The 26,905-nt window shown below is 47.0% G+C and overlaps 1 protein-coding gene across 1 annotated transcript; it reads left to right on the top strand.

Annotated features, from left to right (window-relative positions):
• The first annotated feature begins 2,762 nt into the window (after nt 1-2,762).
• Nucleotides 2,763-26,618, top strand: MRPL48 (mitochondrial ribosomal protein L48). Its single transcript, XM_028725850.2, has 8 exons — nt 2,763-2,918; nt 5,992-6,044; nt 8,508-8,551; nt 11,050-11,135; nt 15,273-15,439; nt 20,523-20,625; nt 24,061-24,150; nt 26,379-26,618. The coding sequence occupies exons 1-8, from the start codon at nt 2,898-2,900 to the stop codon at nt 26,451-26,453; spliced, it is 639 nt and encodes a 212-aa protein (XP_028581683.2). The 5' UTR covers nt 2,763-2,897; the 3' UTR covers nt 26,454-26,618.
• Nucleotides 26,619-26,905: the final 287 nt, after the last annotated feature.

The raw sequence follows: 26,905 nt of genomic DNA, 5'->3' as shown, positions 1-26,905 counted from the left end.
TGCACCGTGCAAGCTGTTGCCACGTTTGAGATTTGCTGCTTTCTCAGCCTCCTGCTGGTCTCCCAGTGCTGTGCACCAGCCTTGTGCCTGAGGAAATATGACATCCTCTGGACTTATAGGAAAGGCCTATGCACAGAGGCCAATAGGAATAAGCCCCATGAAAACCTGCACTGTGTTTAATAGGTAAAGGTAAAGGTACCCCTGACCATTAGGTCCAGTCATGGACAACTCTGGGGTTGCAGCGCTCATCTCGCTTTATTGGCCAAGGGAGCCGGCGTACAGCTTCCAGGTCATGTGGCCAGCATGACTAAGCCGCTTCTGGCGAACCAGAGCAGCGCACGGAAACGCCGTTTACTTTCCCACCGGAGTGGTACCTATTTATCTCCTTGCACTTGACGTGCTTTCGAACTGCTAGATTGGCAGGAGCTGGGACCGAGCAATGGGAGCTCACGCCGTCGCGGGGATTCAAACCTTCTGATCCTAGGCTCTGTGGTTTAAACCACAGCGCCACCCGGGTCCCTCTGTTTAATAGGTAAAGGTAAAGGGACCCCTGACCGTTAAGTCCAGTCGCGGACGACTCTGTGGTTGCGGCACTCATCTCGCTTTACTGGCTGAGGGAGCCGGCGTTTGTCCGCAGACGGCTTCCAGGTCATGTGGCCAGCATGAATAAGCCGTTCTTGGCGAAGCAGAGCAGCGCACGGAAATGCCGTTTACCTTCCCGCCGGAGCGGTACCTATTTATCTACTTGCACTTTGACGTGCTTTCAAACTGCTAGGTTGGCAGGAGCAGGGACCGAGCAATGGAAGGTCACCCCTTCGCAGGGATTCAAATCGCCGACTTTCTGATCGGCAAGTCCTAGGCTCTGTGGTTTAATCCACAACGCCACCCGCGTCCCTGTTAAATAGGTATGGGTGCATATATAGAGTTGAAGCATGGTTCAGTCTGCCAGCAGATGGAGCAGCTTAAATGTGCATGCCTGCAGCAGCTGAGTCACTATTGTATTGAGTTCTGCCTCTGCCTCATGCAAGGTGATTCAGACAGTGCATTTGTCCTATGAGAGATCTGTCTTTTGTGCCAGCTGGTGTGTCAGTCAAAGAGATACTGGAACCCACTGGTTTCTGGAAATCTCCTGGCTGCTTCCAAGAAATGTTCTTTCCCCATAAACGTGCATAGATTTTTTTTTTAGACAGAACAGATCTGAGTCTGGTATCTTCTGATGCTCTTCCTCTGAGCTCAGCGATTTCCTGATCGCTCACTGTCAAAGAATATTTTGTTGTTTAGTCATGTCCGACTCTTCATGGCCCCATGGACCAGAGCACGCCAGGCACCTCTGTCTTCCACTGTCTCCCACAGTTTGGTCAAACTCATGTTTGTAGCTTCGAGAACACTGTCCAACCATCTCGTCCTCTGTCGCCCCCTTCTCCTTGTGTCCTCCATGTTTCCCAGCATCAGGGTCTTTTCCAGGGAGTCTTCTCTTCTCATGAGGTGGCCAAAGTATTGGAGCCTCAGCTTCAGGATCTGTCCTTCCAGTGAGCCCTCAGGGCTGAGTTCCTTCAGAATGGATCGGTTTGATCTTCTTGCAGTCCATGGGACTCTCCAGAGTCTCCTCCAGCACCAGAATTCAAAAGCATCCATTCTACGGCGATCAGCCTTCTTTAGGGTCCAGCTCTCACTTCCATACATCACTACTGGGAAAACCAGAGCTTTTACTATACAGACCTTTGTTGGCAAGGTGATGTCTCCAAGCCTCAATTTTAAAGGAGCTTGGCTGATTCATAGGAAACAAGGCGCTATAAAATCAACAAGGACACTTTGCAACCTTCCTTCCTTACCTGAGCTGATGGTGCAAAGGTCAAAAAGAAAAGCAATCTCAGTGGAAGAATCGAAATAAGTTGCAAGTCCAGCCTTACAAGCTCTTTAAAGCCACTTCATATGTTGCTGAACTCTCAGTTCCCATCATTCCCAGCCAGGATAGCCAATGGTCAGGGAGAGTGGGAGTTGAAACCCAGCCACTTGAGGGCACCAGGTTGGCTATCCCTGAACACACTAGGTACACTATAGTGAGGTATAGGCTTGCTTTGTTTTTGTTTTCTTTATGTATTTCGTGTTTTAATGCTGTGAACCGCCCTGAGATCTTCGGGTGAAGAAGGGTATACAAATTTAATAAATAGTAATAATAAATTCCAGATGCACATTCAGCACATAGCAACCATAGCTTTGATATGATTATTATTTTATTATTTATTGAATTTATATACCGCCTTATACCCAGAGGTTTCAGGGCACTTCACAGAACAAAATCAAAATATTAAACCAAAAAATATATAATCAAAATAAATATATATATATATAATCAAAATAAAAACAACCCAATAACCCCTAGATAGATAGATAGATAGAGGCATGTGTATTAAAATGAAGGGAAAGAAGAATCATGCTTCTATTTAGTAAGTAAAAGCGGGAAAATGTTCAGTAGTGCTGATGAGGCTTCCTTTTTGGGTAATGACGGATACAAGCCTCCTTCTCAGTAACAGGGAAACTCTTGAGCCTTGCAAAGAAAAACTGATTTAAAAGCCACCCAGACATGAGACCCCGCCTTCCTCTGTCGGTCTCCAGGCTCCCCGTCCTTAACCAATCGGAGCAGCCGTCGGGAGGAGGACGCCGCCGATTGGCGGCGGCGGCCGTCTCCTCCGCGGCCTCGGGCTCTTTGATTGGAAGGACGAAATTGCGGCGGAACCCTGTGCGGACGGGCCGGGTGAGCGAGGGGGACACATTTTGTCATTGCACGTGAGAGGCTTGGGGGGCGTGTGTCGGCGGTGGACCCATAGAGACTCGTGCTTGTCCGGCTGCGTCGCCGTGGTTACCGCCTGGAGGGGTTCTAGGAGCGGCTGGGGAGCATGAACGCGGCTCTGGGCAGAGTACGTACGCTTTTTTGGGTGGGCAGAGGGATGAGGAGAGAGACGGGGCGTTTTGACCTTCTTACTGCACTCCCAGGAGTCTTTGCTTCTGCGTCGATTCTCATTAGCCTCCCTGGTCAAAGCAATAGCTTTGGGTCCCCAGATATTGTTGGACTACAACTGCCATTATTCCTAGCCAGCATGACTAGTGGTCAGGGATGATGGGAGTTGTAGTGCAACAAAACATCTGGGGGCCCACAGATTGAGAACCAGCCATGGAGGTTTTTAAGCAGAGGTTGAATGGCCACCAGGGATGCTTTAGCTGAGATTCTTTCATTACAGGGGGTTGGACTAGATGACCCTTGGGGTCCCTTCCAACTCTACAATTCTATGACTACAAAACCCTACAAACAGTTTGGAGGTAATCCCAAATTTTGGAGTTTGTAGTTAATGAAGCTTCCTTCCTCCATTATTTGCCAGATGCTATTTGCCTTTTTTGTCTCAGGTTTCTCCTCCCAACAGGAAGCTAGGTCTTTAAATGTTTGTCTCCAAGGGACAGCCTTTTTTAGGGTTGCCGTATTTCAAAAAATAACATTGTTGAGCTTTTGGAGGGAAACCTACCCCAAACATAGTGATTTTAAGCTTTTTGACCTGTTTCTGCTGATTTTTCCATCTCGTTGCCATACATTCCCTGACATTTGGCCAATTCGGCAAAATCCCCCCCATGCCATTTTTACACCCTAAAACCAGGACATGTCAGGAATTTTCCTGACGTATGGCACGCCTAGCCTTTTTGATCCTTGTAGGTGATTTCAGAGCCCTCGCTAAGGTATTCAAAGCTGTTTTAATCCATCCAGGAAACTTGGAAGTTCAAGCCTCATGGGACCCTTCCTTTGATTGCTTAACCCCAGGTAGCTTCCCCCACCTTCTCCCTTCTCCCGCTGTTTCCTTGCCACCTTTCCATTGTTATTTTCCTCTGGTTAGCAGGAACCTCAAGGGGACGTGAAGTCATATGTTCTCCCTCTTCTATTTTTGGAACTGTCTTGGGAGCCTTATAAGAAGTTGCTTACACAACATAGGACTCAAAGGTGACCTACAAAGGCTTGCTTATCTCCACAACCAACCTGTCCTCATTCACTGATGCAAATAGATAACAAAGGGCAACTTGCTACCTAGGAAACTTGAGGCAAACTAGCTACCCAAGGATTTGCACATTCTGAGAATGTTGGTTTAGGGCTTGTCTACAGTTCCTCTTGTCCTGCTGCTTTCTCCCAGGGAAAACTGCTCTTTAGCGCTCAGTCGGAGCAAAAAGGCAATTCAGGTTTTTCATGGATTGCTGTTTGTTCCAATTTAGAGCTAAAGAGCAGGTTTTCACTGGGAAAGGACTGGGACAAGGGGGACATCACTTGGACCCGTGCCTAAAAAGCACAAGTCAAGCGCAAAACTGCTCAGACTGTGCTTCCTAGCCATGGGACAAGCAGAAGTGTTGTAGGTCCAATAAGGGCTGTTCCACCCTTACTCTGCCATGCCCACTTACCCCATAAAACACCGTGTGTGGATGGGTAAAGCCTTGGCTGCAAAGGAACAATTGAAAGCTGTAAAGCATGCTCTTGAATGTTGCTTTGCCAGCACGGCTTGCCTTTGGCTCCTTTAAAATTCAGCACCGATTGCAAGCCTGATGGAATTGGTTCGTTTTCGGAGCTCCAGATCAGAGACAGTTGGTGCAGAGGAACGCTTTTCTTTTGCAAACTAGCCTTTGCGGTGCACTCTGTTGCCTTGATCCAAGCTCTTGAGTCATGGTGATACCAGGAAATCCACTCCTTCTCTCTCCTTGGAACAATTAAGAATGACTCCTCCATTTTCTCCCTCTCTTATCACCTCCATTTCCTAAATCTCACCTTTCATTTGCCCTTGCATGGCCCAAACTCGTGCCACCTTCCTCATATTTTGGACCACAACTCCCATCATCTCCAGTCAGGCTGGCCAATGGTCAGGATTGATGGAGGGCGCCAGGTTGGCCAAAGCTTCCTGGATGCGTCTACGCTTCCATTTCAGCCTTCCCATTCCTTAATGTCATCCTTTATACAGCAATAGTAGATTTCCAGCCTCCCATCTATCGCTGTCCATATCATCGAAACAAGTTAAGTGTAAACTGTTGCTCTGGGCAGAATGGGCTTAAAAAAACCTATTCTGTACTATTCTCAAAATATGTCCTAAACGGCCTCGGTCCAGTATATCTGAAGGAGCGTCTCCTCCCCCATCGTTCTGCCCGGACACTGAGGTCCAGTTCCGAGGGCCTTCTGGCGGTTCCCTCACTGCGAGAGGCCAAGTTACAGGGAACCAGGCAGAGGGCCTTCTCGGTAGTGGCGCCCGCCCTGTGGAACGCCCTCCCATCAGATGTCAAAGCGATAAACAACTACCTGACATTCAGAAGACATCTGAAGGCAGCCCTGTTCAGGGAAGTTTTTAATATGTGACATTTTAGTTTATTTTTCATCTTTGCTGGAAGCCGCCCAGAGTGGCTGGGGAAACCCAGCCAGATGGGCGGGGTACAAATAATAAATTATTATTATTATATTATTATTATATGTCACCAGGGTTATGAATGTAGGCATGTTTGTTGTCATGTAGTGTATGATTAGGGACAGGTGCAGACTTGGGAACTTCCTCCCAGATTTGCTCTTTCCTTTTTAAAGATTGAAAGCCAGTGGGCAGATTTTGAAATAGATTGACTTAAGTGCATGTGTATCATCTTGAGCTGAAGACGAGTCCGTGGCTTCAAGAGTAAATCCTAGCGTGTTCCCCATCCCCCTGAAGATTACACTGTGGAAATACACAAGTACAAGTGACAGAGTATGCAAAAATAGAAATTGCACTCATCTGTCTTCCTGTTGTTCTCTTGTGAACAGCAGCCTTGAGGGCTTCTAATAACAGGTTGAGAGGTTTGCTGGAGGCTTGCAAATGGGGAGCTTTGAAGTAGGAGGTGAACACTGGAATAGATGGCCGGAGAGCCATTGATGCCCTGAAAAACTTTTCAGTCTTTCTTGACATTTTAAGGGTATTTTTCTTTTCTCCCCCTTCTCCATCCCACTAGGCTTTCTACCTGGGAAAGGAACCCCTTTTAAAACATACACCTGCGCTTATCAGGTAAGGTGAATAACGTTGCAGCAAACATGACATCCTATCCTGAACAAATTTATTCTTGTCGGTAGGGCGGTAGCAGTAAAATAACCAAAATAGGTCAGGGATTGTGGCCTGGTCTTAAGGCATGTCTACACTGGAGGAGCAGCCTTATGTTCTCATATTCCACAGTCAGATGTACAACCAGGGAAAAGGGAAGGAACGACCCACCCTGACCCTCTGTCAGTTTACTCAGAATTAAGTCCATTTTGATGTTTATTTTATAGATTCATTGAGTGCATTTATATTCCACCTTTCTTCCAAGGCATCCAGCGTGGTCTACAGTTTTAAAATACTGTATTGTTCCATGTATCAGATGCCCACGTGTATAAGACGCCCCCCTAATTTTGGGGACTCCAATTGAAGAAAATGGGGGGAGATGGCCCAGAGTTGTTGACCTTTTGGGAAGGGTTGCACAGAGTTTTTGAGCTTTTCTGGGGGGGAAATCACTCACCGCACTGACAAGCGCTGCCTATCGCACGCGCCAAAAAAGCCATAAACAGTCTGCCCAATCGCAACCATTGGCCGGCAAGCGCACACACAATTGACACAGCAGAAGCCAATCAACAGCAGTCCTTGCCACATCCAGCAATCACCATCCCAATTGCCGCAGCAACAGCCAGTCCAAAGCAGCCCTTGCCGCAGCCACCAATCACTGCTGACAACCTCCTGCTCATGGCTGCAACCAGTCGCCAGTCGCCCCTCTGCACTATCTGTGTATAGGGCAAGCCCCAATTCTGAACACTCTTCAGTAAAAAAAGCTAGTCTTATACAGTGGTACCTCGGGTTAAGTACTTAATTCGTTCCAGAGGTCCGTTCTTAATCTGAAACTGTTCTTAACCTGAAGCACCACTTTAGCTAATGGGGCCTCCCTTCCGCCACCATGTGACTTCTGTTCTCATCCTGAAGCAAAGTTTTTAACCCAAGGTACTATTTCTGGGTTAGCAGAGTCTGCAACCTGAAGCGTCTGTAACCTGAAGTGTCTGTAACCCAAGGTACCACTGTACTTTGATTAATGGGACTTACTTCTAAGTACAGTCGTACCTTGGTTTTCGAACACCTTCGTTCTCGGATGTTTTGGCTCCCATACGCCGCAAAGCTGGAAGCGACTGTTCCAGTTTGCAAACTATTTTTGGAAGCCGAACGTCCGACGGGGCTTCTGCGGCTTCCGATTGGCTGCAGGAGCTTCCTGCAGCCAATCGGAAGCCGTGCTTTGGTTTCCGAACGTTTTGGAAGCTGAACGGACTTGCGGAATGGATTCCCTTCGACTTCTGAGGTACGGCTATATGTACACTTGGCTTTGGAAGCCAGCGACTTCCTACTGAGAACCTTTTTACTTGTGTCATCCACCACCTGTGCTGACTCCAAAATCCCCCGTGCTGATCAATGGGGAACAGAGGAAGCTGTTTTATACAGAGTCAGGCCAGTGATCCATCCAGCTCAACATTTTCTAGAGTGATTGAAAGTGGCTTTCCAGGGTTTTCGGCAGGGGACATTCCAAGACACTGGAGATTAAAGCAGGAACCTTTTGTGTCTAAAGCAGATCTCTATCCCAGGCATAGGCAACCTTTGGCCCTCCAGATGTTTTGGACTACAATTCCCATCATCCCTGACCACTGGTCCTGTTAGCTAGGGATCATGGGAGTTGTAGGCCAAAACATCTGGAGGGCCAAAGGTTGCCTATGCCTGCTCTATCCTATCTGCAGGCAAGACCTTTTGGGCCCTTCCCTAACATGCAGTTTTGTCATTATGCTTAAGAAGGCGCTAAATGTCAGCCTTAGGAAAGTTACACAGGCATGTGGGTGAAGCAAGTCACATGGGTATTTGGGTATAAGGGGAGGTGGTTGCAGGGTTAGATGTGGGAAATTTTCAGAAATAATATATTCATGTTATGTACAGTGTTGAAGGTGTATGGCAATTAACATGTCATGTGAATTAATTAAAAATAATTTTAAAAATTATTAAACATAAAATACAGTGGTACCTCGCAAGACGAATGCCTCGCAAGATGGAAAACTCGCAAGACGAAAGGGTTTTTGGTTTTTTGAGTTGCTTCGCAAGACGATTTTCCCTATGGGCTTGCTTTGCAAGACGAAAACGTCTTGCAAGTTTGTTTCCTTTTTCTTAACACCGTTAATACAGTTGCGACTTGACTTCGAGGAGCAACTCATAGCACGCGGTGTGGTAGCCTTTTTTGAGGTTTTTGAAGACTTTGGTGATTTTTGAAGCTTTTCCAAAACTTTTCCGACACCGTGCTTCGCAAGACGAAAAAATCGCAAGACGACAAAACTCGCAGAACGAATTAATTTCGTCTTGCGAGGCACCACTGTAAAATGGACACAGACAGTAAAAAAAGAAAATTTCAAAACATTTTGCAGATGGAGACATCAAGAGCCTATAACGACGAACATTCTTCTTCTTTTTCTTTAGTCTTGCCTTTAAAACGTCCAGAAGGAATCCTGTATGTTCCGTAGGTAAGAAATGATTTCCAGGAACTTCTGCGCCAGTAGCCTGAGTGCTGTGCTCTGCTTTGTTGAGTGGAAGTTATAATTTCCCCCTCTCGTGTAGAGAGGCAGCCTGAGAATGGACAGAGCAGGCCTTCCACTGACAGCGTTCACATCAACATTATTAATGACGAGAAATGACAATACATTGCTAGACTAGCCTTTGACCATCCCAGATGTTTTAGACTACAGCTCCCATCGCCCCCAGCCAGTGTTGGTTGAGACTGATGGGAACTGCAGCCCAAACACCTAGGAGATGGTTGAAGGCTAGTCTAGCCCATGTAAGCATAATGATGGTTTGAATGTTTTGCTAGATGTGATACCGACAAATCTTCCCAAGTTCTTGCCTGCAGGTTTGCAACCTAAACATTTCTCACATGAACAATTGATTCAAGAGTAGGGGTGTATACCCTCTTTCTAACAGCAGTCTGTAGTCATCCTCACTTGATCTCCTTGTTTAGTGAAAACTGAAGCTGAAGCATACTAGCTGCTTGATCCTGTGCATGTTTCATTGTGCATTAATCACAGGGTGGATAAAAATCAATGATTTATTTAAAAAAAAAAAATCGGATTTTTAAAAATTGGATTTTTAAAATAAAATGCTATCTTTCTAAAGATAGTTTTCTATTTAAGTTACATTATAGTCCAAAGGCTATTCATCAGGAAATAAGGATTTGTTTTAAGTTTTTCATATGTGCAGTCTTTTTTTCTTTTAATTGTTTAACCACATCAGTTAACAAACATGGATGCATATGCAATAATGTTATTGTTTTAGTTAAATAAATTGTTTCAACTGTTATTCAGGAAATGGTTATTTTTCTCCTTCCAATAAAGTACAGCCGAAAAGTTGTCCAAATATAAACAGTTAACTTACTAAACCTCACAATAATTCCATAATTATCTGTCTATGTATTTCTAAGAGTATAACCAAATCAGTAGTTTTTGATATAACTGTAAAAACTACTCTGAAAATTTATTGTTCCAAAAATGAAACCTTCATTTAGTGTAAATATGCAAGAATGAGTCTTTCTGTAAAAAAAATGATTTAAATCAAGTCTTACTGACTAGTGATTTAAATCAATTTTATTTAAATCAAATCCACCCTAATTAATCATTTTGAGCTTGGGGTTTTGGATAAGCATGCATTGGATAGGATTGCAAGGGCTTGTTAAAGCAAATAGCTTTCAGATACCCATCCACTAGGGACGCGGGTGGCGCTGTGGGTAAAAGCCTCAGTGCCTAGGACTTGCCGATCGAAAGGTCGGCGGTTCGAATCCCCGCGGCGGGGTGCGCTCCCGTCGTTCGGTCCCAGCGCCTGCCAACCTAGCAGTTCGAAAGCACCCCTGGGTGCAAGTAGATAAATAGGGACCGCCTACTGGCGGGAAGGTAAACGGCGTTTCCGTGTGCTGCGCTGGCTCACCAGATGCAGCTTGTCACGCTGGCCACGTGACCCGGAAGTGTCTTCGGACAGCGCTGGCCCCCGGCCTCTTGAGTGAGATGAGCGCACAACCCTAGAGTCTGTCAAGACTGGCCCGTACGGGCAGGGGTACCTTTACCTTTTTACCCATCCACTCTCCCATCGTTTCTCCCCAGTGCCCAATGTCTTTGCTTCTTCTTCTTTTAATAAATTTTTATTCACTTTCTTTTCTGTCATTACAAACATCTCCTATCAATAACATACATATTACACATCTTCACCCCTTCCCTCCCGGGCTTCCCTCAGCTTCCATTTCTGGTTTGTTACCCCCTTATTACACACTGCTGTTTCTTACAATCCACTATATCATTTCTTCATTATTTTAAATGTTCTCTATTAATAAAGATGTGAGTGTTTATTTAAATCCTGCCATCAAGTCAATGTTCTTTCTTTGTTTCTGTAAATATATTATAAAAGGTTCCCACGCTTTTTCAGAGTCACTGTGGTCCTTTTCTCGTAGTCTATCCGTCCGTTTTGCCAGTTCTGCATAATTCATCAATTTCTCTTGCCATTCTCTAGTCTTCCAGTTTTGTTCTATCAAAGTTCTCGCCGCCGTAGTAGCATAGATAAATAACGTCCTCTTCTCTTTCGGCATATCTTGACCTAAAACACCTAACAGGAAGGCTTCTGGTTGTTTAACAAATGTTACTTTCAACATTTTCTTCAATTCATTGTATATCGTTTCCCAATATATTGGGCAGTGTCTTTGCTTCTTGATGCAGCTGCTGTGAGCGTCTAGGCGATGCTGTGCAGCTCCTGCCGTCCCATTGTGACACCTGTGGCTCATTTGTGGTTTCATTTGAGCGGTTGGAGAGAAGAACGACACAGAAGGCAGCAGCTCCTGCTTTCGCCTGACACTGTCTTTCAGGAAACGTGTTTGGCATGGTGAACCCAATTTGCTGGGTTCCTTGGAGTACAGTACAGAAAGGGCATGGCTAGTGGGTTTAAGGTTTCTGAAGGGACCTAACTGTGTCTGTTTTGTTTCCCAAAGGTAGCACGCTGCTGGACTGCCCCAGGCAGTACAGATCCCAGCCTACTCATCACATTGGCCGGTTCAAATACCTGCTCCCCAAAGAGGTAAGCACCTCTGATCTTGGACTCTGCTGACTGGGCAGTTTCTTGAAAGAAAAAGAAAAAATCAGAGATTGATGGGAAAACCTTCAGTGTAAACCATTTGATGTGGATTGGTGGAGTTGAGGGGCGCCTGTTGTATTTCCTTTCTTTCCCTCCCAAAATATTTTTATTGATTTTGATGTGAAGAATTACCGTATTTTTCGCACGATTGGACGCACCAGACCATAGGACGCACCTAGTTTTTTGGGGGGGAAATAAAGGAAATTTTTTCCCCCTTTATTCCCCCCCCAAAAGCAGGTCAGGGAAACCGAACCAGGTCGAGGAACAGCGGGATAGTGGCGCTGCGCCTCCCTGCTGTCCCCCGAGCTTGTGGGGCTGGCTGATGTCTGCCTGGCGCGCGGGGCGCTCTGCTTCAGGGCGCCCCACCCGCCAGGCAGCAGGCTGCCACCCGCAGTGTGGGGAGCCCTACGGAGAACTCCTGCAAGCCTCCCCACGCTGCGGATGTGTTCCGGAAGCGCCAGGCGCTCTGCTTTCAGGGCGCCCGACACTCCGGGAAGCAGGCTGCTATCCGCAGCGTGGGGAGCCCTGTGGGGAACTCCTGCAAGGCTCCCCACTCTGCGGATGTCTGCCTGGCGCGAGGGGCGCTCTGCTTCAGGGCGCCCCACCCGCCAGGCAGCAGGCTGCTATCTGCAGCGTGGGGAGCCCTGTGGGGAACTCCTGCAAGCCTCCCCACGCTGCGGATGTGTTCCCGAAGCGCCTGGAGCTCTGCTCTCAGGGCGCCCGACGCTCCGGGAAGCAGGCTGCTATCTGCAGCCTAGACACGGCTAGCAGAGCGCTAATCCCGAAGCTTGGGGCATGTGGAGCTCAGCGCGCCCCAAGCTTCTGGACGCCGGCAAGGTCTCCGCTAGCCTAGCGGAGACCTTGCCGGCGCCCAGAAGCTTGGGGCGCGCTGAGCTCGCACGCCCCAAGCTTCGGGATTAGCGCAGCGGTCCGCTAGCCGTGGGAGAGCCGTGCGACGTCGCGGGGCTCTCCCAGGGCTAGCGGAGACCTTGCCGGCGCCCAGAAGCTTGGGGCGCGCTGAGCTCGCACGCCCCAAGCTTCGGGATTAGCGCAGCGGTCCGCTAGCTGTGGGAGAGCCGTGCGACGTCGCGGGGCTCTCCCAGGGCTAGCGGAGACCTTGCCGGCGCCCAGAAGCTTGGGGCGCGCTGAGCTCCGCACGCCCCAAACCGGGATTACCGCAGTGCTTCGCTAGCCCTGGGAGAGCCGCGCGACGTCGCGCGGCTCTCCCAGGGCTAGCGGAGACCCTGCTTGCACCCAGAAGCTTGGGGCGCGCTGAGCTCCGCACGCCCCAAGCTTTGGGATTAATGCAGCGCTCCGCTAGCCGTGGGAGAGCTGGGTCTCCCACGGCTAGCGGATAGCTTCCTGAAGCCTGGAGAGCGAGAGGGGTCGGTACGCACCGACCCCTCTCACTCTCCAGGCTTCAGCGAAAGCCTGCATTCGCTCCATAGGACGCACACACATTTTCCCTTGCTTTTTAGGAGGGAAAAAGTGCGTCCTATGGTGCGAAAAATACGGTAATAAAAAGAAGGAAAATAAAAAAGGAAAAGGGAGCCGGCATACAGCTTCCGGGTCATGTGGCCAGCAGGACTAAGAAGCTTCTGGCGAACCAGAGCAGCGCATGGAAACGCCGTTTACTTTCCCGCCGGAGTGGTACCTATTTATCTACTTGCACTTTGACGTGCTTTCAAACTGCTAGGTTGGCAGGAGCAGGGACCGAGCAACGGGAGCTCACCCCGTCGAGGGGATTCGAACCCCCGACCTTCTGATCGGCAAGTCCTAGGCTCTGTGGTTTAACCCACAGCGCCACCCGCGTCCCTGATGGCTACTAGCCATAATAATAATAAATTTTATTTATACCCCGTCCTCCCCAGCCAAGACCAGGCTCAGGGCGATTAACACCAGGTATAAAAACAATTGATTAAAATACAACTTAAAAACAAGATTAAAACACAACATTAAAACATTCAGTAGAAACTCAAATCAAAACCTTTTTGGGGGGATGAAAACGTCAAATCTTCACCAAGGCCAACTATCCAGACTGGTCCTACATTGGCCAGAAAAAAGCCAGGAAAGTCCCCAAATAGGAGTTCCATCACAGAAGGAGAAAGGAAAAAGGAAAGGGGGAGGGGATCAAATTGATTCCAAGCCAAAGGCCAGGTGGAACAACTCTGTCTTACAGGCCCTGCGGAAAGAAATCAGATCCCGCAGGGCCCTGGTCTCATGAGACAGAGCGTTCCACCAGGCCGGGGCCAGTGTTGAAAAGGCCCTGGCTCTGGTTGAGGCTAATCTGACTTCCTTAGGGACCTCTAAAGGTAAAGGTAAAGGGACCCCTGACCATTAGGTCCAGTCGTGACCGACTCTGGGGTGGCGGCGCTCATCTCGCTCTATGGGCCGAGGGAGCCGGCGTTTGTCCGCAGACAGCTTCCAGGTTATGTGGCCAGCATGACTAAGCCGCTTCTGGCGAACTAGAGCAGTGCACGGAAACGCCGTTTACCTTCCCGCCGGAGCGGTTCCTATTTATCTACTTGCACTTTCGAACTGCTAGGATGGCAGGAGCTGGGACTGAGCAACGGGAGCTCACCCCGTCACAGGGATTCGAACCGCTGACCTTCTGATCGGCAAGTCCTAGGCTCTGTGGTTTAACCCACAGCGCCACCTGCGTCCCTTCTGCGTCCCTTCTAGGGACCTCTAGGGTGTTGCTATTTGTGGACCTTAAGGTCCTCCGCGGGGCATACCGGGAGAGGCGGTCCCGTAGGTACGAGGGTCCTAGGCCGTGAAGGGCTACGCTTTGCCTCCACAGTCTGGGGCAGCAACACTTCTGAATACCAGTTGCTGGAAACCACATGAGGTCAGAGTGTTGCTTTTGTGTTCGAATCCTCCTTGCTTGTTTCCTACAGGCACCCGGTTGGCAACTGTGAAAATTGGATGCTGGACTAAATGAACCATTGGGCTGATCCAGCAGGCCCTTCTTTTGTTCTTAGGTTCCCAGTACCGGGACCAGAGGGGGTGGGGAAGAGCCGAAATGGTCTTGGAACAATTAAAATCTTTCCCTGCTCTTGACAAGCTAGGACAAACTGCTCCTATTTCAACTTCTGCCTTCAAGACATTCTGCCCAGATGAATGATTGGTTCATTATCTTTCCAAATTGCAAAGGCCTCCCCTTTCAGACTTCTCGTTCTCCGAAAAGTTCCAAGAGTGGCTTGCCATCTCTGCTGCTCGGCAACAGCACACAACTCAATTTGTGCTACTTCGAGTGTGATCCTAACGCCCCTTTCTGCTACTGGAGGGCGTCTGGAGTCAGGCAGAAGTGCCAATCTGGAGCTGGTCAGAGTGAGCAGCAAGGCTTGGGACAATTGTTGTATTGTTCCTTGTTTGTATCTCTATGCCACTTTTCAGTGAGACGAATCCTAAAGTGGTCGCCTGGGGTTTAGGATTGCTCTGCCCATATACAGTCATACCTTGTGTTGCATTTGCTTCATGCTACGTTTCATGCTACGGGTGGTGCTGTGTGTTAAACCACAGAGCCTAGGAGTTGCCGATCAGAAGGTCGGCGGTTCGAATCCCCGCCACAGGGTGAGCTCCCATTGCTTGGTCCCTGCTCCTGCCAACCTAGCAGTTCGAAAGCACGTCAAAGTGCAAGTAGATAAATAGGCACCGCTCCGGCGGGAAGGTAAACGGCGTTTCCGTGTGCTGCTCTGGTTCTCCAGAATCGGCTTAGTCATGCTGGCCACATGACCCGGAAGCTGTACGCCGGCTCCCTTGGCCAATAAAGCGAGATGAGCGCCGCAACCCCAGAGTCGGCCACGACTGGACCTAATGGCCAGGGGTCCCTTTACCTTTACCTAGCCATCAGTAGCCCTCTCCTCCATCAATTTGTCTATATGCACTGTGTGAAGAAGTCTGTCCTTTTTATCTCTCCTGAACCTTCCGGCCTTCAGCTTCGCTGGAGGAAGTTCCAGCGTTAGGCGGAAGAAAAGCTCCACTCGATCCATTTTCTCCATGCTGTGCTTCAGTTAGATCCTTTTACACTTGTGGGTGCTCCCAGCTGCGTTTGAGACAATTCTGCTTCTTTCTTCTCAGGTTCCCAAGAAAAGGAGGTTACAAATGAAGGAGATTGACCCTGGGACAGAACACGAGTATGGAGTCTTGAACATCGTCATGACCGGCTACGACATGACCTTGGTCGAGCACTACGCGCAGTACGTCCACAAGCTCTGCAACCGACACTCCATCAAAGTGGAGGAAAGGTATAGATATCTGCTGGATCCCTTCCTGTGTTCTCCAGTGAGAGATCTACGCTTTGCCTCGTGGGGTTGAATGCTGTGGGCTGGCAAGCCTGAGGCCTTCCAGATAGTGGGACTCCCACTGCCCATCAGCCCCAGCCAGCTTGGGGCCCAGTGGTCAGGAAGGATGGGTGTTGTAGTCCAATGACATCTTGGAGATTGTTGTTGTTGTTCAGTCGTTTAGTCGTGTCCGACTCTTCGTGACCCCCTGGACCAGAGCACGCCAGGCACTCCTGTCTTCCACTGCCTCCCGCAGTTTGCTCAAACTCATGCTGGTAGCTTCGAGAACACTGTCCAACCATCTTGTCCTCTGTCGTCCCCTTCTCCTTGTGCCCTCCATCTTTCCCAACATCAGGGTCTTTTCCAGGGAGTCTTCTCTTCTCCTGAGGTGGCCAAAGTCTTGGAGCCTCAGCTTCAGGATCTGTCCTTCCAGTGAGCACTCAGGGCTGATTTCCTTCAGAATGGATCGGTTTGATCTTCTTGCAGTCCATGGGACTCTCAAGAGTCTCCTCCAGCACCAGAATTCAAAAGCATCCATTCTACAGCGATCAGCCTTCTTTAGGGTCCAGCTCTCACTTCCATACATCACTACTGGGAAACCATAGCATTAACTATATGGACCTTTGTCGGCAAGGTGATGGAGGAGGGGTTGGCAAACTGCAGGTGAAACCCGAAAAATTAGAATATCGTGGAAAAGTTTATTTCAGTAATTCAGCTTAAAAGGTGAAACTAATATATGAGATAGGCTCATGACATGCAAAGCGAGGTATGTCAAGCCTTTATTTGTTATCATTGTGATGCTGCTTGTGCACCTTTTTCTTTTTTTATATATATAAATTTTTATTAATTTTCCAACATAAATAAAAAACAATACAATAAACAATACATAAACACACAAACATATAAACACGTATAATTTCACAACCTCTTTTTCATAAACCTTACTTCCCCGACTTCCCCATACCTCCCCCTTCTGCATCCCTATTTCAAAATTTCTTCAGCAACCCCTCGCTTCAATTGACTGATTACTCATTTTCTCCCCCCCCCTTTCTTCTATTACTTAATCAATTTACAGCTGTGATTCTATATTTTCTTAACCTTGACATTTTAGCACTCATCAATTTTACAACAATTCTTAAGGTAAACTTTAAATTTCTTCCAATCTTCATCCACCGTCTCTTTTCCTTGGTCTCGGATTCTGCCGGTCATCTCCGCCAATCCTATATATTCAATCACTTTTGTCTGCCATTCTTCCAGCGTGGGTAGTTCTTGTGTCTTCCAATACTTTGCTAAGAGAATCCTTGCTGCTGTGGTAGCATACATAAAAAACGTCCTATCTTTTCTTGACACCAATTTTTCTTCCACACTTTTCCCTTCTGCTTAACTTTCCATTAATGTGCTTCAATACAGCACTTGGGAACATCCAACTTCTTCTGCAGTTACCTTTTGAGGCTTTCCCTCCTTCTGGAGGGTCTCAGTGATGGCTTTCTGCACAACTGTCAGGTCAGCAGCCGTCCCCATGATTGTGCTTCCTACTGGACCAGACTGAGAGGCCATTTAAAGGCTCAGGAACCCATTGCAGGTGTTATGGATTGAATAGCTACTGCACCTTTTCACAATATTCTAATTTTCTGAGGTTGTTAATTTGGGGTTTTCATCAGCTGTACGCCATGAACATCACAATTATAACAAATAAAGGCTTGACATATCTCGCTTTGCATGTCATGAGTCTATCTCATATACAGTGGTACCTCAGGTTAAGTATATTAGAATATCATTGAAAAGTTCATTTATTTCAGTAATTCAACTTAAAAGGTGAAGCTAATACAGTGGTATACCTCAGGTTACATACGCTTCAGGTTACAGACGCCGCTAACCCAGAAATAGTACCTCGGGCTAAGAACTTTGCTTCAGGATGAGAACAGAAATTGTGCTCTGGCGGCGCGGCGGCAGCAGGAGTCCCCATTAGCTAAAGTGGTGCTTCAGGTTAAGAACAGTTTCAGGTTCAGAACAGACCTCAGGAACGAATTAAGTACTTAACCTGAGGTACCACTGTATTCTGAAATCTGTTTAGTGGGTGGTTGGTTGGTTTTTAAAAAAATCTCTTGTACTCTATTCTGGACATCTTAGAAAAGACTGAAGGGTTATGTTCAGCATGAACCTGCTTCTCTCTCTCTCCTGAGTTCTTCCTGTTGTGTGGATAGACCTCTTTTTTTCCTACCCAGCCCAGAGACAAAGGCTCAGTTCAGCCTCTGCAGCTTGACCTTTTCCCTCTGCTTGGCTCTTTGAAAATCCCAGGAGCTGATCAGATCAGGCAGAACAGCAAGCTGGCTTTGTTCCGCCGCAAAGAAGCCTCCCAAAAGAAGATATCTTTAAAGGAATGTGTGGAATGGGCTTTTGAAAGGTGGTAGATAACATCGGAACGAAGGCTCGTTAGATTGTGAGATGGAACAGAGGAAGCTGCCTGCTATATATATGAAGTTAGACCTTTGGTCCATCTTGCGTAGGGTTTTGTACATTGATTGGCAGCAGCTCTCCAGGGTGTCAGACGAGGAGGCACTTTTCGTATTGGAGTGTTCCTTCCCCCCGCCCTGATTGTGTTTGATTTCTAAGTGTTTTACCCGGTCCTTTAAATTGCGTTTTTATTTTCACAGAATGTGCATTGGAAGGCATTGGTGTAGTAGGACGATGTGACTGGAGAGGATAATGGATGGGCAGGGCTCAGAATCTGTAACCTCTTGAATGCGAGACATATTTTCAAACTTCTGTCTCTATAATAATGAAAGCTAGAAGCGTCTCATGAATCCAGATTATGTGCTTGGTGTCACTTTTCTGCATGGGTCACACACATTAACAGCCCTCCACTTTTTTCCAGTTCACAAACAGCGGAAGCTTGCTTGAGCCAGTTGCAGCCTGTGGATTGAGCTAACTGCACATTGGTGTTTGTTCCTTTGAGACCTTTGAGCCAGTGTGGTGCAGTGGTTAAGAACGGTAGACTCGTAATCTGGGGAACCGGGTTCGCGTCTCCGCTCCTCCACCTGCAGCTGCTGGGTGACCTTGGGCCAGTCACACTTCTCTGAAGTCTCTCAGCCCCACTCACCTCACAGAGTGTTTGTTGTGGGGGAGGAAGGGAAAGGAGAATGTTAGTCGCTTTGAGACTCCTTCGGGTAGTGATAAAACGGGATATCAAATCCAAACTCCTCCTCCTTTCCAGGTGAACAGTACATGCGCTGTTGTTACCTTGCCTCACACATCCTTGCTGGGCAACTGTGCTCCTCAAAAGAGGCAATGCTGATGTTAAGATAATTATAGGATAGAAAACAGAGGAAGATGGAAAGGAATTGCTGAAACAATTAACAGAAGTGGAATACAAAAAGGGAGGTGTGAGGAGGTCGTTGAAATAAGTGAATGAAAGATAAGATGCTGAAATTGTTTGATGTGTTTTAAACTGTTTTTGTTTTGTTTTGTTAGTTTAATGTGTTAGTGTTATGTAGTGTTTTTGTATTGTATTGTATTGTTCTTTTTTTTTGTAGTGTTTAAATTGTTGGAAAAGTAATAAATATTATTTTCCAAAAAAAAAGGGGAAAAAAGGCAATGCTGAGAGTACTGCCTGCCCCAGAGGTGCACTTAGTGTGTAAAAGAAACCGGGCTTTTAGTGTTGCAGTTCCAGGCCTTTGGAATGAGTTACCAGCCAATTGCCCAGCATTGTAATGTTTAGACAGGGGTCAGCAAACTTTTTCAGCAGGGGGCTGGTCCACTGTCCCTCAGACCATGTGGTGGGCCAGATTGTATTTTGAAGGGGAAAAAATGAACGAATTCCTATGCCCCACAAATAACCCAGATATGCATTTTAAATAAAAGGACACATTCTACTCATGTAAAAACACGCTGATTCCCAGACCGTCCGCGGGCTGGATTGAGAAGGCGATTGGGCCGGATCCGGCCCCCAGGCCTTAGTTTGCCTACCCATGTGTTTAGACATCTACTGAATATGTTTTTCTTTAAGGAGGCTTTTCCTGTATTGTGACCAAGTCACTTATGACATATTACCGTAATCATACATCTGCAGGAACGGTTTTATTGGAAAGCTGGTAAAAATGGTACCGCTTGCTTATAGAATTTGCATGGTGGTTTTTTTGGCATTTCATCTTATTTTTATCTTTTTCTGCATCACTTTGATTGCCCTACACTGTAAATCAGTCTATAAATTTGTAAAATAATAAATAAACCCCAGACATCATTTTTTAAGATGGCAGGAGATTCAGCATCTTAGAATTGGAACTTTCACTTCAAGTCAAGTTCCTAGGCATTAATGCTGTGGCAGATAGCATGTTCAGATTGTTTAAACCAGAGGGTTTAAACATTAATGCTGTGGCAGATAGCATGTTCAGATTGTTTAAACCAGAGGGGAAGTTGCACAGGGCATCTGGGTTTAGTTTTATTTTCCTTCTCCCGGGCTACTAGAAAGAGAGACGCTTTATAAAATATATGCAAATCTGCATTGTTTTTGCAAATTGCAAAAATCAAGCTTTCTCGGCATCAAATTTTAATGAACGTTCTCCCAGTTGAAGCCCACTCAGGGAACTTCAGAGCTCAACGGGAATGTTGCTGTCTCATGAAATCACCCAACCGAGCGCTCTGTGTCTCCTGCAGCACTCTGGTTATCTTGAAAATAAACCTACGGGGCACGCACTTGCTTTTTCTTGCATTACACCCACCCCATGAGCCTTTGGGACGAGACCTGTAAACAAATACGCCTTGCTGGTTTTTGCAGAAACCATTTTCAATGCAGATTTCCCAATTCCGCTGGCACAGAGGTAGGAGTTTAGCGCCAACAGGCCTCATTAACGCAGGCGGCTGTGCTCCATTTAACGAAGGCAGCCAATCTTGTCTGCATCGCTAATTTGTCAGGAAGGCTCCCTCTCAGGAGCCTCGCTCCCTGGGGCTGGAAGTTCGGTTCTTTCTGCTGAATAGTGCAAAAGTCTCCTTTCTCTCACTCGCCCCTTTCGTGCCTGTGGAATGCTGATAACAGCCGCTGTTTCCACAGCTATGCGATGCCCACCAAGACCATGGAGGTGATGCTGATGCAGGAACAAGGCTCCAAGGCGCACCTGGATGCTGTTCTTACAACCCACCAACGTGTTGTTCAGGTAGGAGGTCTCACCTGCCCAATTTCCTCTTCGTTTTTTTAATAGTATGGTGACATCATGTTGCCCGGCAGTCTTTCAGCTGAGTTCTCTGTGACTTCTTTGGAGTAAAAGGTAAAGGACCCCTGGACGGTTAAGTTCAGTCAAAGGCGACTATGGGGTTGTGGCGCTCATCTCACTTTCAGGCCGAGGGAGCCGGCGTTTGTCCGCAGACAGCTTTCTGGGTCATGTGGCCAGCAGGACTAAGCTGCTTCTGCCGATAAATTTTTATTAGTGTTACATATATATATACATATAGACATATACAAAATCCATTACATAACTTGCACATATTATATCCACTCCACAAATCATAAGTATAATAAAAAGTTGTTTTAGGCTCTACCGAGCCTTGAACTTCCCTCCACTCCTTTGGTAAGTATCAAATAAGATTTACGGTCACGTATTTTATCTCTTTTACTTAGTAATCACTTGCTGTTAGAGTTATTCCAACCCCGCCAGTGTCGTCTGAAATTTAGTTCCAGTATACATCAAATATTTATTCCAATTATCATGAAATTTCTGTTCGTCTTGATCTCTTAATCTTCCTGTTATTCTAGCGAGCTTGGCATAATTTATCACTTTAACCTGCCAATCACTTATATTAGGTATAACCTCCGTTTTCCAATTTTGTGCTAACATGATTCTTGCGGCTGTTGTAGCATATAGGAAAAAAATCTTATCTTCTTTTTTAATTTCTTTACCCGTCATTCCTAGCAGAAAAGCTTCGGGTTTTTTGGGAAAGGTGTATTTAATTTTTTTTTAAAGTTCGTTATAGATCGATTCCCAAAAGCCTTTCACTTTGCTACAAGACCACCACATGTGGTAGAAGTAATCTTCTACCTCTCCACATTTCCAGCATCTTTTGTTCTTCAACCTATAAATCTTAGCCAGCTTCACTGGCGTGTGATACCACCTATAGATCATTTTCCACAGGACTAAGCTGCTTCTGGTGCAACGGGACACCGTGACAGAAATCAGAGTGCACGGAAACGCCGCTTACCTTCCCACCGCAGCAGTACCTATTTATCTACTTGCACTGGTGTGCTTTCAAACTGCTAGGTTGGCAGGAGCAGGGAGCGAGCAACGGGAGCTCACTCTGTCACGGGGATTCAAACCGCTGACCTTCCGATCGGCAAGCCCAAGAGGCTCAGTGGTTTAGGCCACAGCACTATCCGCCTCCCTCTTTTTTGGAGTACACTAAAAACAACAGGGGCAGTGCTGGAGATGCAGTCATTTTAAAGCCCCACTGCTCTACTTGGATCATTTTGGTGGAACGCCTCTGCACACATTACAGTAGTGTGTAAAGGTAAAGGAACCCCTGACCATTAGGTCCAGTCGTGGGGCCACCAGGTGGCGCGTTGGAAGATGGCCGACAAGAACATCTCTCTGACCCACACACGGTAATTAAGGGGCTGCTATGGGAAGTATGCAGTCTTCCTACCCCCCCAGGAGATGGGGGAGGGCGCTGCCTTGCCAGCGGTGTTCACAATGATCCAAGAGATGGGGGTGCCGAACACTTGGCACAAGCCCTAGGTGAAGTCAGATCTTCCTGACGCCGATTCCAATTAGCGCGTGCTGGTTAGCTTCAGCTCGGAATTATAACTGGAAACATACGATTGGAATGAAGCTGAAGCACATATATCAAGTAATGTTCGAGAGATAAGACTGCTGAGTAATGGATCTCTGTGACCGGGAGTGATGGACGGATAAGTAAATCTTCTGATGAATCACCACTAGGAGACTGTATGTTTGGAATGAAGGGGGGGTGGAGGGAAAAACTCTTTTTTTTCTTTGCACGATGTGATATTAATAACCCTTCACCCCAGATAGAAATAAGATCGTTGCGTTTTTATTAATCACAAGCAGAAATTCAAGAACTGTGTGGGATGGATTATAACAGGAGAGAGGATTAGTGAACGGTGAGAACGAGGAATTTTTTTATGACACAGTTAAAAAATGGCGTCTCGCCAAGACAGGCTTGCCGGAGAAAGAAGGACAGGGGGAGGAGAATCAGGATTGTTCGAAAGAGAAGGAATGTTGGAACACAAGTTTGACCTGACAGAGCCCCCTGACTCATTTGATTTATTTGGCAAGCCTGAGAAAAGTAAAGGACAGACCAAAGATTAATTCTTTTTATGGAAGTGTTGAACAGAGGCTGTCCCTGGACGATATGATCTTGGAAGTGTACAAAACCCACACAGAGGATGCCTGCTAACCTGCTTGTGAAAATTATCAGAGATCACAAAGAAAAGAATATACAATAACAACAAGAAGAGAAAGAAAGTAATAAAGGACTATCTGGATTGAACTGGATAGAACTGTCTAATTAAAGCAGTAATATAAGTGATGTTTGGACTCGTTCGGAGTTTTGGACTCGTGTGGAGCTTGATGTATGGGTACCCCCAACAAAATTTAAAATTTGGCTGTATAATTTGGAACTAATGTGATTTGGATAATGTGATGTGATTGGCTTGTTAATAAAAAATATTTTTTTTAAAAAAAAGACCATTAGGTCCAGTCGTGTCCGACTCTGGGGTTGTGGCGCTCATCTTGCTTTATTGGCTGAGGGAGCCGGCGTACAGTTTCCGGGTCATGTGGCCAGCATGACTAAGCCGCTTCTGGCGAACCAGAGCAGCGCACGGAAATGCCGTTTACCTTCCCACCGGAGTGGTACCTATTTATCTACTTGCACTTTAACGTGCTTTCGAACTGCTAGGTTGGCAGGAGCAGGGACTGAGCAACAGGAGCTCACCCCGTCGCGGGGATTCGAACTGCTGACCCTCTGATCAGCAAGCCCTAGGCTCTGTGGTTTAGACCACAGCGCCACCCGCATTGTAGTGGGTAGAGGAGGTCAGTTCCCCACATTTGGAATAGAGTGTTTTACAAGGGAGACCAGAACAGAGATACGCCGCTGTGGAGCTCAGTAGCTGGCATAGGTCAAGTCTTTTCCTCAATGTATAAAACGAGTGAAGACACATCTATCTCCTTCAGAGGAAGGTTTGGATATGACAGTAATAAAGAAACACGTCTTTTCAGGCCAGCCGCAGACCTACGTAAGAATCCTGGTTTCACACTGTGCCTTTGGTTCCTGCTGGAAACAGGCTCTTTCCCCCCATAATCTTTTGTATTTGATTTTCCAAAATATAATCATACAACATAAAATAGTACAAAATCCAGATATTGAGATGACTCTGAATCTCCTGACTTTTCCCATACTTTAAAAATTGATTTTCTTATTATATGATTCTGAAAGCCTTTGCGTTACTTTCATCTTATCATAATGATGTGTACTGATAACATAATAAGCCCGGTTTTGTGAGGGGGGGTTTGCTCTCTTCCCCTTCTCCGACAACGATCCATTCCGCTTCTTTTTTCTTTTTTCCTCTTCCCCTTCAGATCAGCGGTTTGAATACTGCATTTGCTCCTATTCTCTTGGAAATCGTTCAGAATAATCGGCCGGAAGGAGTCCATCTGTTAGTGAAAGAGGTATGTGGATTCTTACTGAAGCGTTCAGGTTTAGCATTGTGGCTCCTGGCTTTTAAACTATTGCTAAATAGCAGGTTCTGAGAAATGCTCCAGGACAGACACACACCCTCTCTCATGCGCATCCTCCCTCCCTCCTGAATTTGGTAGTTGGACACCTCTTTGGAATAAACTCCCCAGCAGCCATGATACAGAGCCTCCCTGTTCAGACGCAGTTTGCCTGGAAATACCAGGGGCTGGAGACAAATAACCAAGGAGGGCTGTTGTCACTGTGCCCTGGAAGAAGCAAAGATCACCAGTGTTGAAGCAATGATTCAACATCAACTTCATTGGACTGGTCATGTTGTGCGGATGCCTGATGATCGTCTTCCAAAGCAACTACTCTATTCTGAACTTAAAAATGGAAAGCGTAACACTGGTGGTCAGCAAAAGAGGTTTAAGGACTCTCTCAATGTAAAATGTAGTATAGGTAAAGGTAAAGGGACCCCTGACCATTAGGTCCAGTCGTGACCGACTCTGGGGCTGCAGTGCTCATCTCGCTTTATTGGCCGAGGGAGCCAGTGTACAGCTTCCAGGTCATGTAGCCAGCATGACTAAGCTGCTTCTGGCAAACCAGAGCAACACACGGAAACGCCGTTTACCTTCCCACCGGAGCAGTACCTATTTATTTACTTGCACTTTGGCATGCTTTTGAACTGCTAGGTTGGCAGGAGCAGGGACTGAGCAACGGGAGCTCACCCCGTCACGGGGATTCAAACCGCCGACCTTCTGATCGGCAAGTCCTAGGCTCTGTGGTTTAACGCACAGTGCCACCCACGTCCCTAAAATGTAGTATAAACACTGACAAAAATGTAGTATAAACACCGACAACTGGGAAACACTGGCCTCTGAGTGCTCCAGTTGGAGAACAGCCTTTTCCAAAGGTGTCATGGGCTTTCAAGACGCTTGAACTCAGGATGCAAGGGAGAAATGTGCTAAGAGGAAGGCACGCTTGGCAAATCCACACCATGATCAACTCCCACCCGGAAACTTATGTCCCCCAGTGTGGAAGGACATGTGGATCCAGAATTGGCCTCCACAGTCACTTATGGACTCATTGTTAAAACCGTGTTTATGGAAGACAATCTTACGTGGCTACGAGGGATCGCCAGAGAAGAAGCAGAAGCTTGTGGGGTTCCAGGAGGCACCTGTCCATTGCTAGGAGGAGGATGCCAGACCTGATGGATCTTTTGCTCAGACCCAGCAGGACTCATGTGGAAATGGTGACTTCTTGAGACAAGCTTCACAGCAGATTTGAACCTTGGTGTCTTTACTGCCTGGTCCCTTTGCCCCACAGGAAATTCGTTCCAGAACAAACGAGGGGGAAGTTTAAACCAAATGGCTGTGATTGCAATGGTAATGGAAATGACCAGAATCAAGCAAAACGGGCAAATTACCACGTATTTGCATACTTTGGCTTTGAGCACAGAATCTGAGGGCATAATTGATTTTACAATGTACAGTCATACCTCGTCTTGTGTTTGCTTCAGGTTGAATGTTTTCAGGTTGCCTCCCGCAGCGACCTGGAAGTACCAGAAAGGGTTACTTCTGGGTTTCGCCGCTTGCGCATGCGCACTCAAAATGACGTCATGTGCATGCGCAGAAGTGGTGAATCGCGACCCGCACAGACGCGGGTTGCATTCTGCTCGTGTTGTGAACAGGGCTCTGGAATGGATCCTGTTCACAAGCAGAGGGACCACTGTATTCTCAGTCTTATATGGCCACCCATGTTCTGGTGCTCAGGAGGGGCGCAAGGCATGTGGTTTCTCTGCCAGGCAAGGTGCAAAGCCCTTCTTTTGCACCCTGTGAATCATAAATGCACAGTTTTTTAAAAACTGGGCAACGGCCACCCACCCGCGGCTCCCCCAGTCTGTCAAAACAAAGGGGGAAGGGGGCAAGAGATCAGGAAAGGCTTGGGAGTCGTGGGCAGGCGGCAGACCGTTGTCCCGTTCTTTAAAAACTGCGCATTTATGTTTCACAGGGCGCAAAAGAAGGTCTTTGCACCTTTATATAATATGTACGTGTGCTTGGGCCCAGGGTCTTTTGCCTCACCATCCCCACTACTGACTCCCTGTTGCTACTCAGCTTAAAAAAAAAGTGTCCCCGGATTCATTGGAAAAAAATCTGGCAACCATATGCTAATATCTATAACGTCCTGCTGTTGTTGTTTTCCCCTCCCTGTCCCTCCACAGCACACGGAAGCAGACTTCAAGGTTCGGCTGAAGGCACGTCCAGAACTGGAGGACCTGCTTTCTCAAATGAGCTGAGTCAAGCACATTACAAATACCCATTTTACATCGGGGTTTGTGGCCGATCGTCGACCTTTTCGCAACGTTCCACGACACGGTGGAAGCGGACCTCTGTGTTTGCTGCAAAAGCCAACACTGTCATAACGAGTCTGTTTTTTTTCATAATAAATGGTTTAATCTTTATGGCGTGCTTCTACGGAGTGCTGTAACATGAGGCAATTTCTGCTGCTGGAGTTAAGCAAAAGTTCATTGCGTCACCTGTACCAATTTAGACTTCTGCTTACAGAATCTGGGTAGTTTTCTGGGTATAGTACTGGCAATTCAGCACTGTGTACAGGGCAGGCCCAACCAGTTTATTGAGTGTGTGTGTGTGTGTGTGTGTGTATTGAGAGAGAGGGGAGAGGGAGAGGGAGAGGGAGAGAGAAAGAGAGTTAAGGTGTTATCAAGGCCTGAGCTGTAATGCCCCTGAG

Source organism: Podarcis muralis, chromosome 4, assembly GCF_964188315.1.
Source record: "Podarcis muralis chromosome 4, rPodMur119.hap1.1, whole genome shotgun sequence".
In the NCBI taxonomy this organism is placed as follows: domain Eukaryota; kingdom Metazoa; phylum Chordata; class Lepidosauria; order Squamata; family Lacertidae; genus Podarcis; species Podarcis muralis.
The sequence above is the reverse complement of the archived record's forward strand: the minus strand, read 5'-3'. Positions and strand labels throughout refer to the sequence as shown.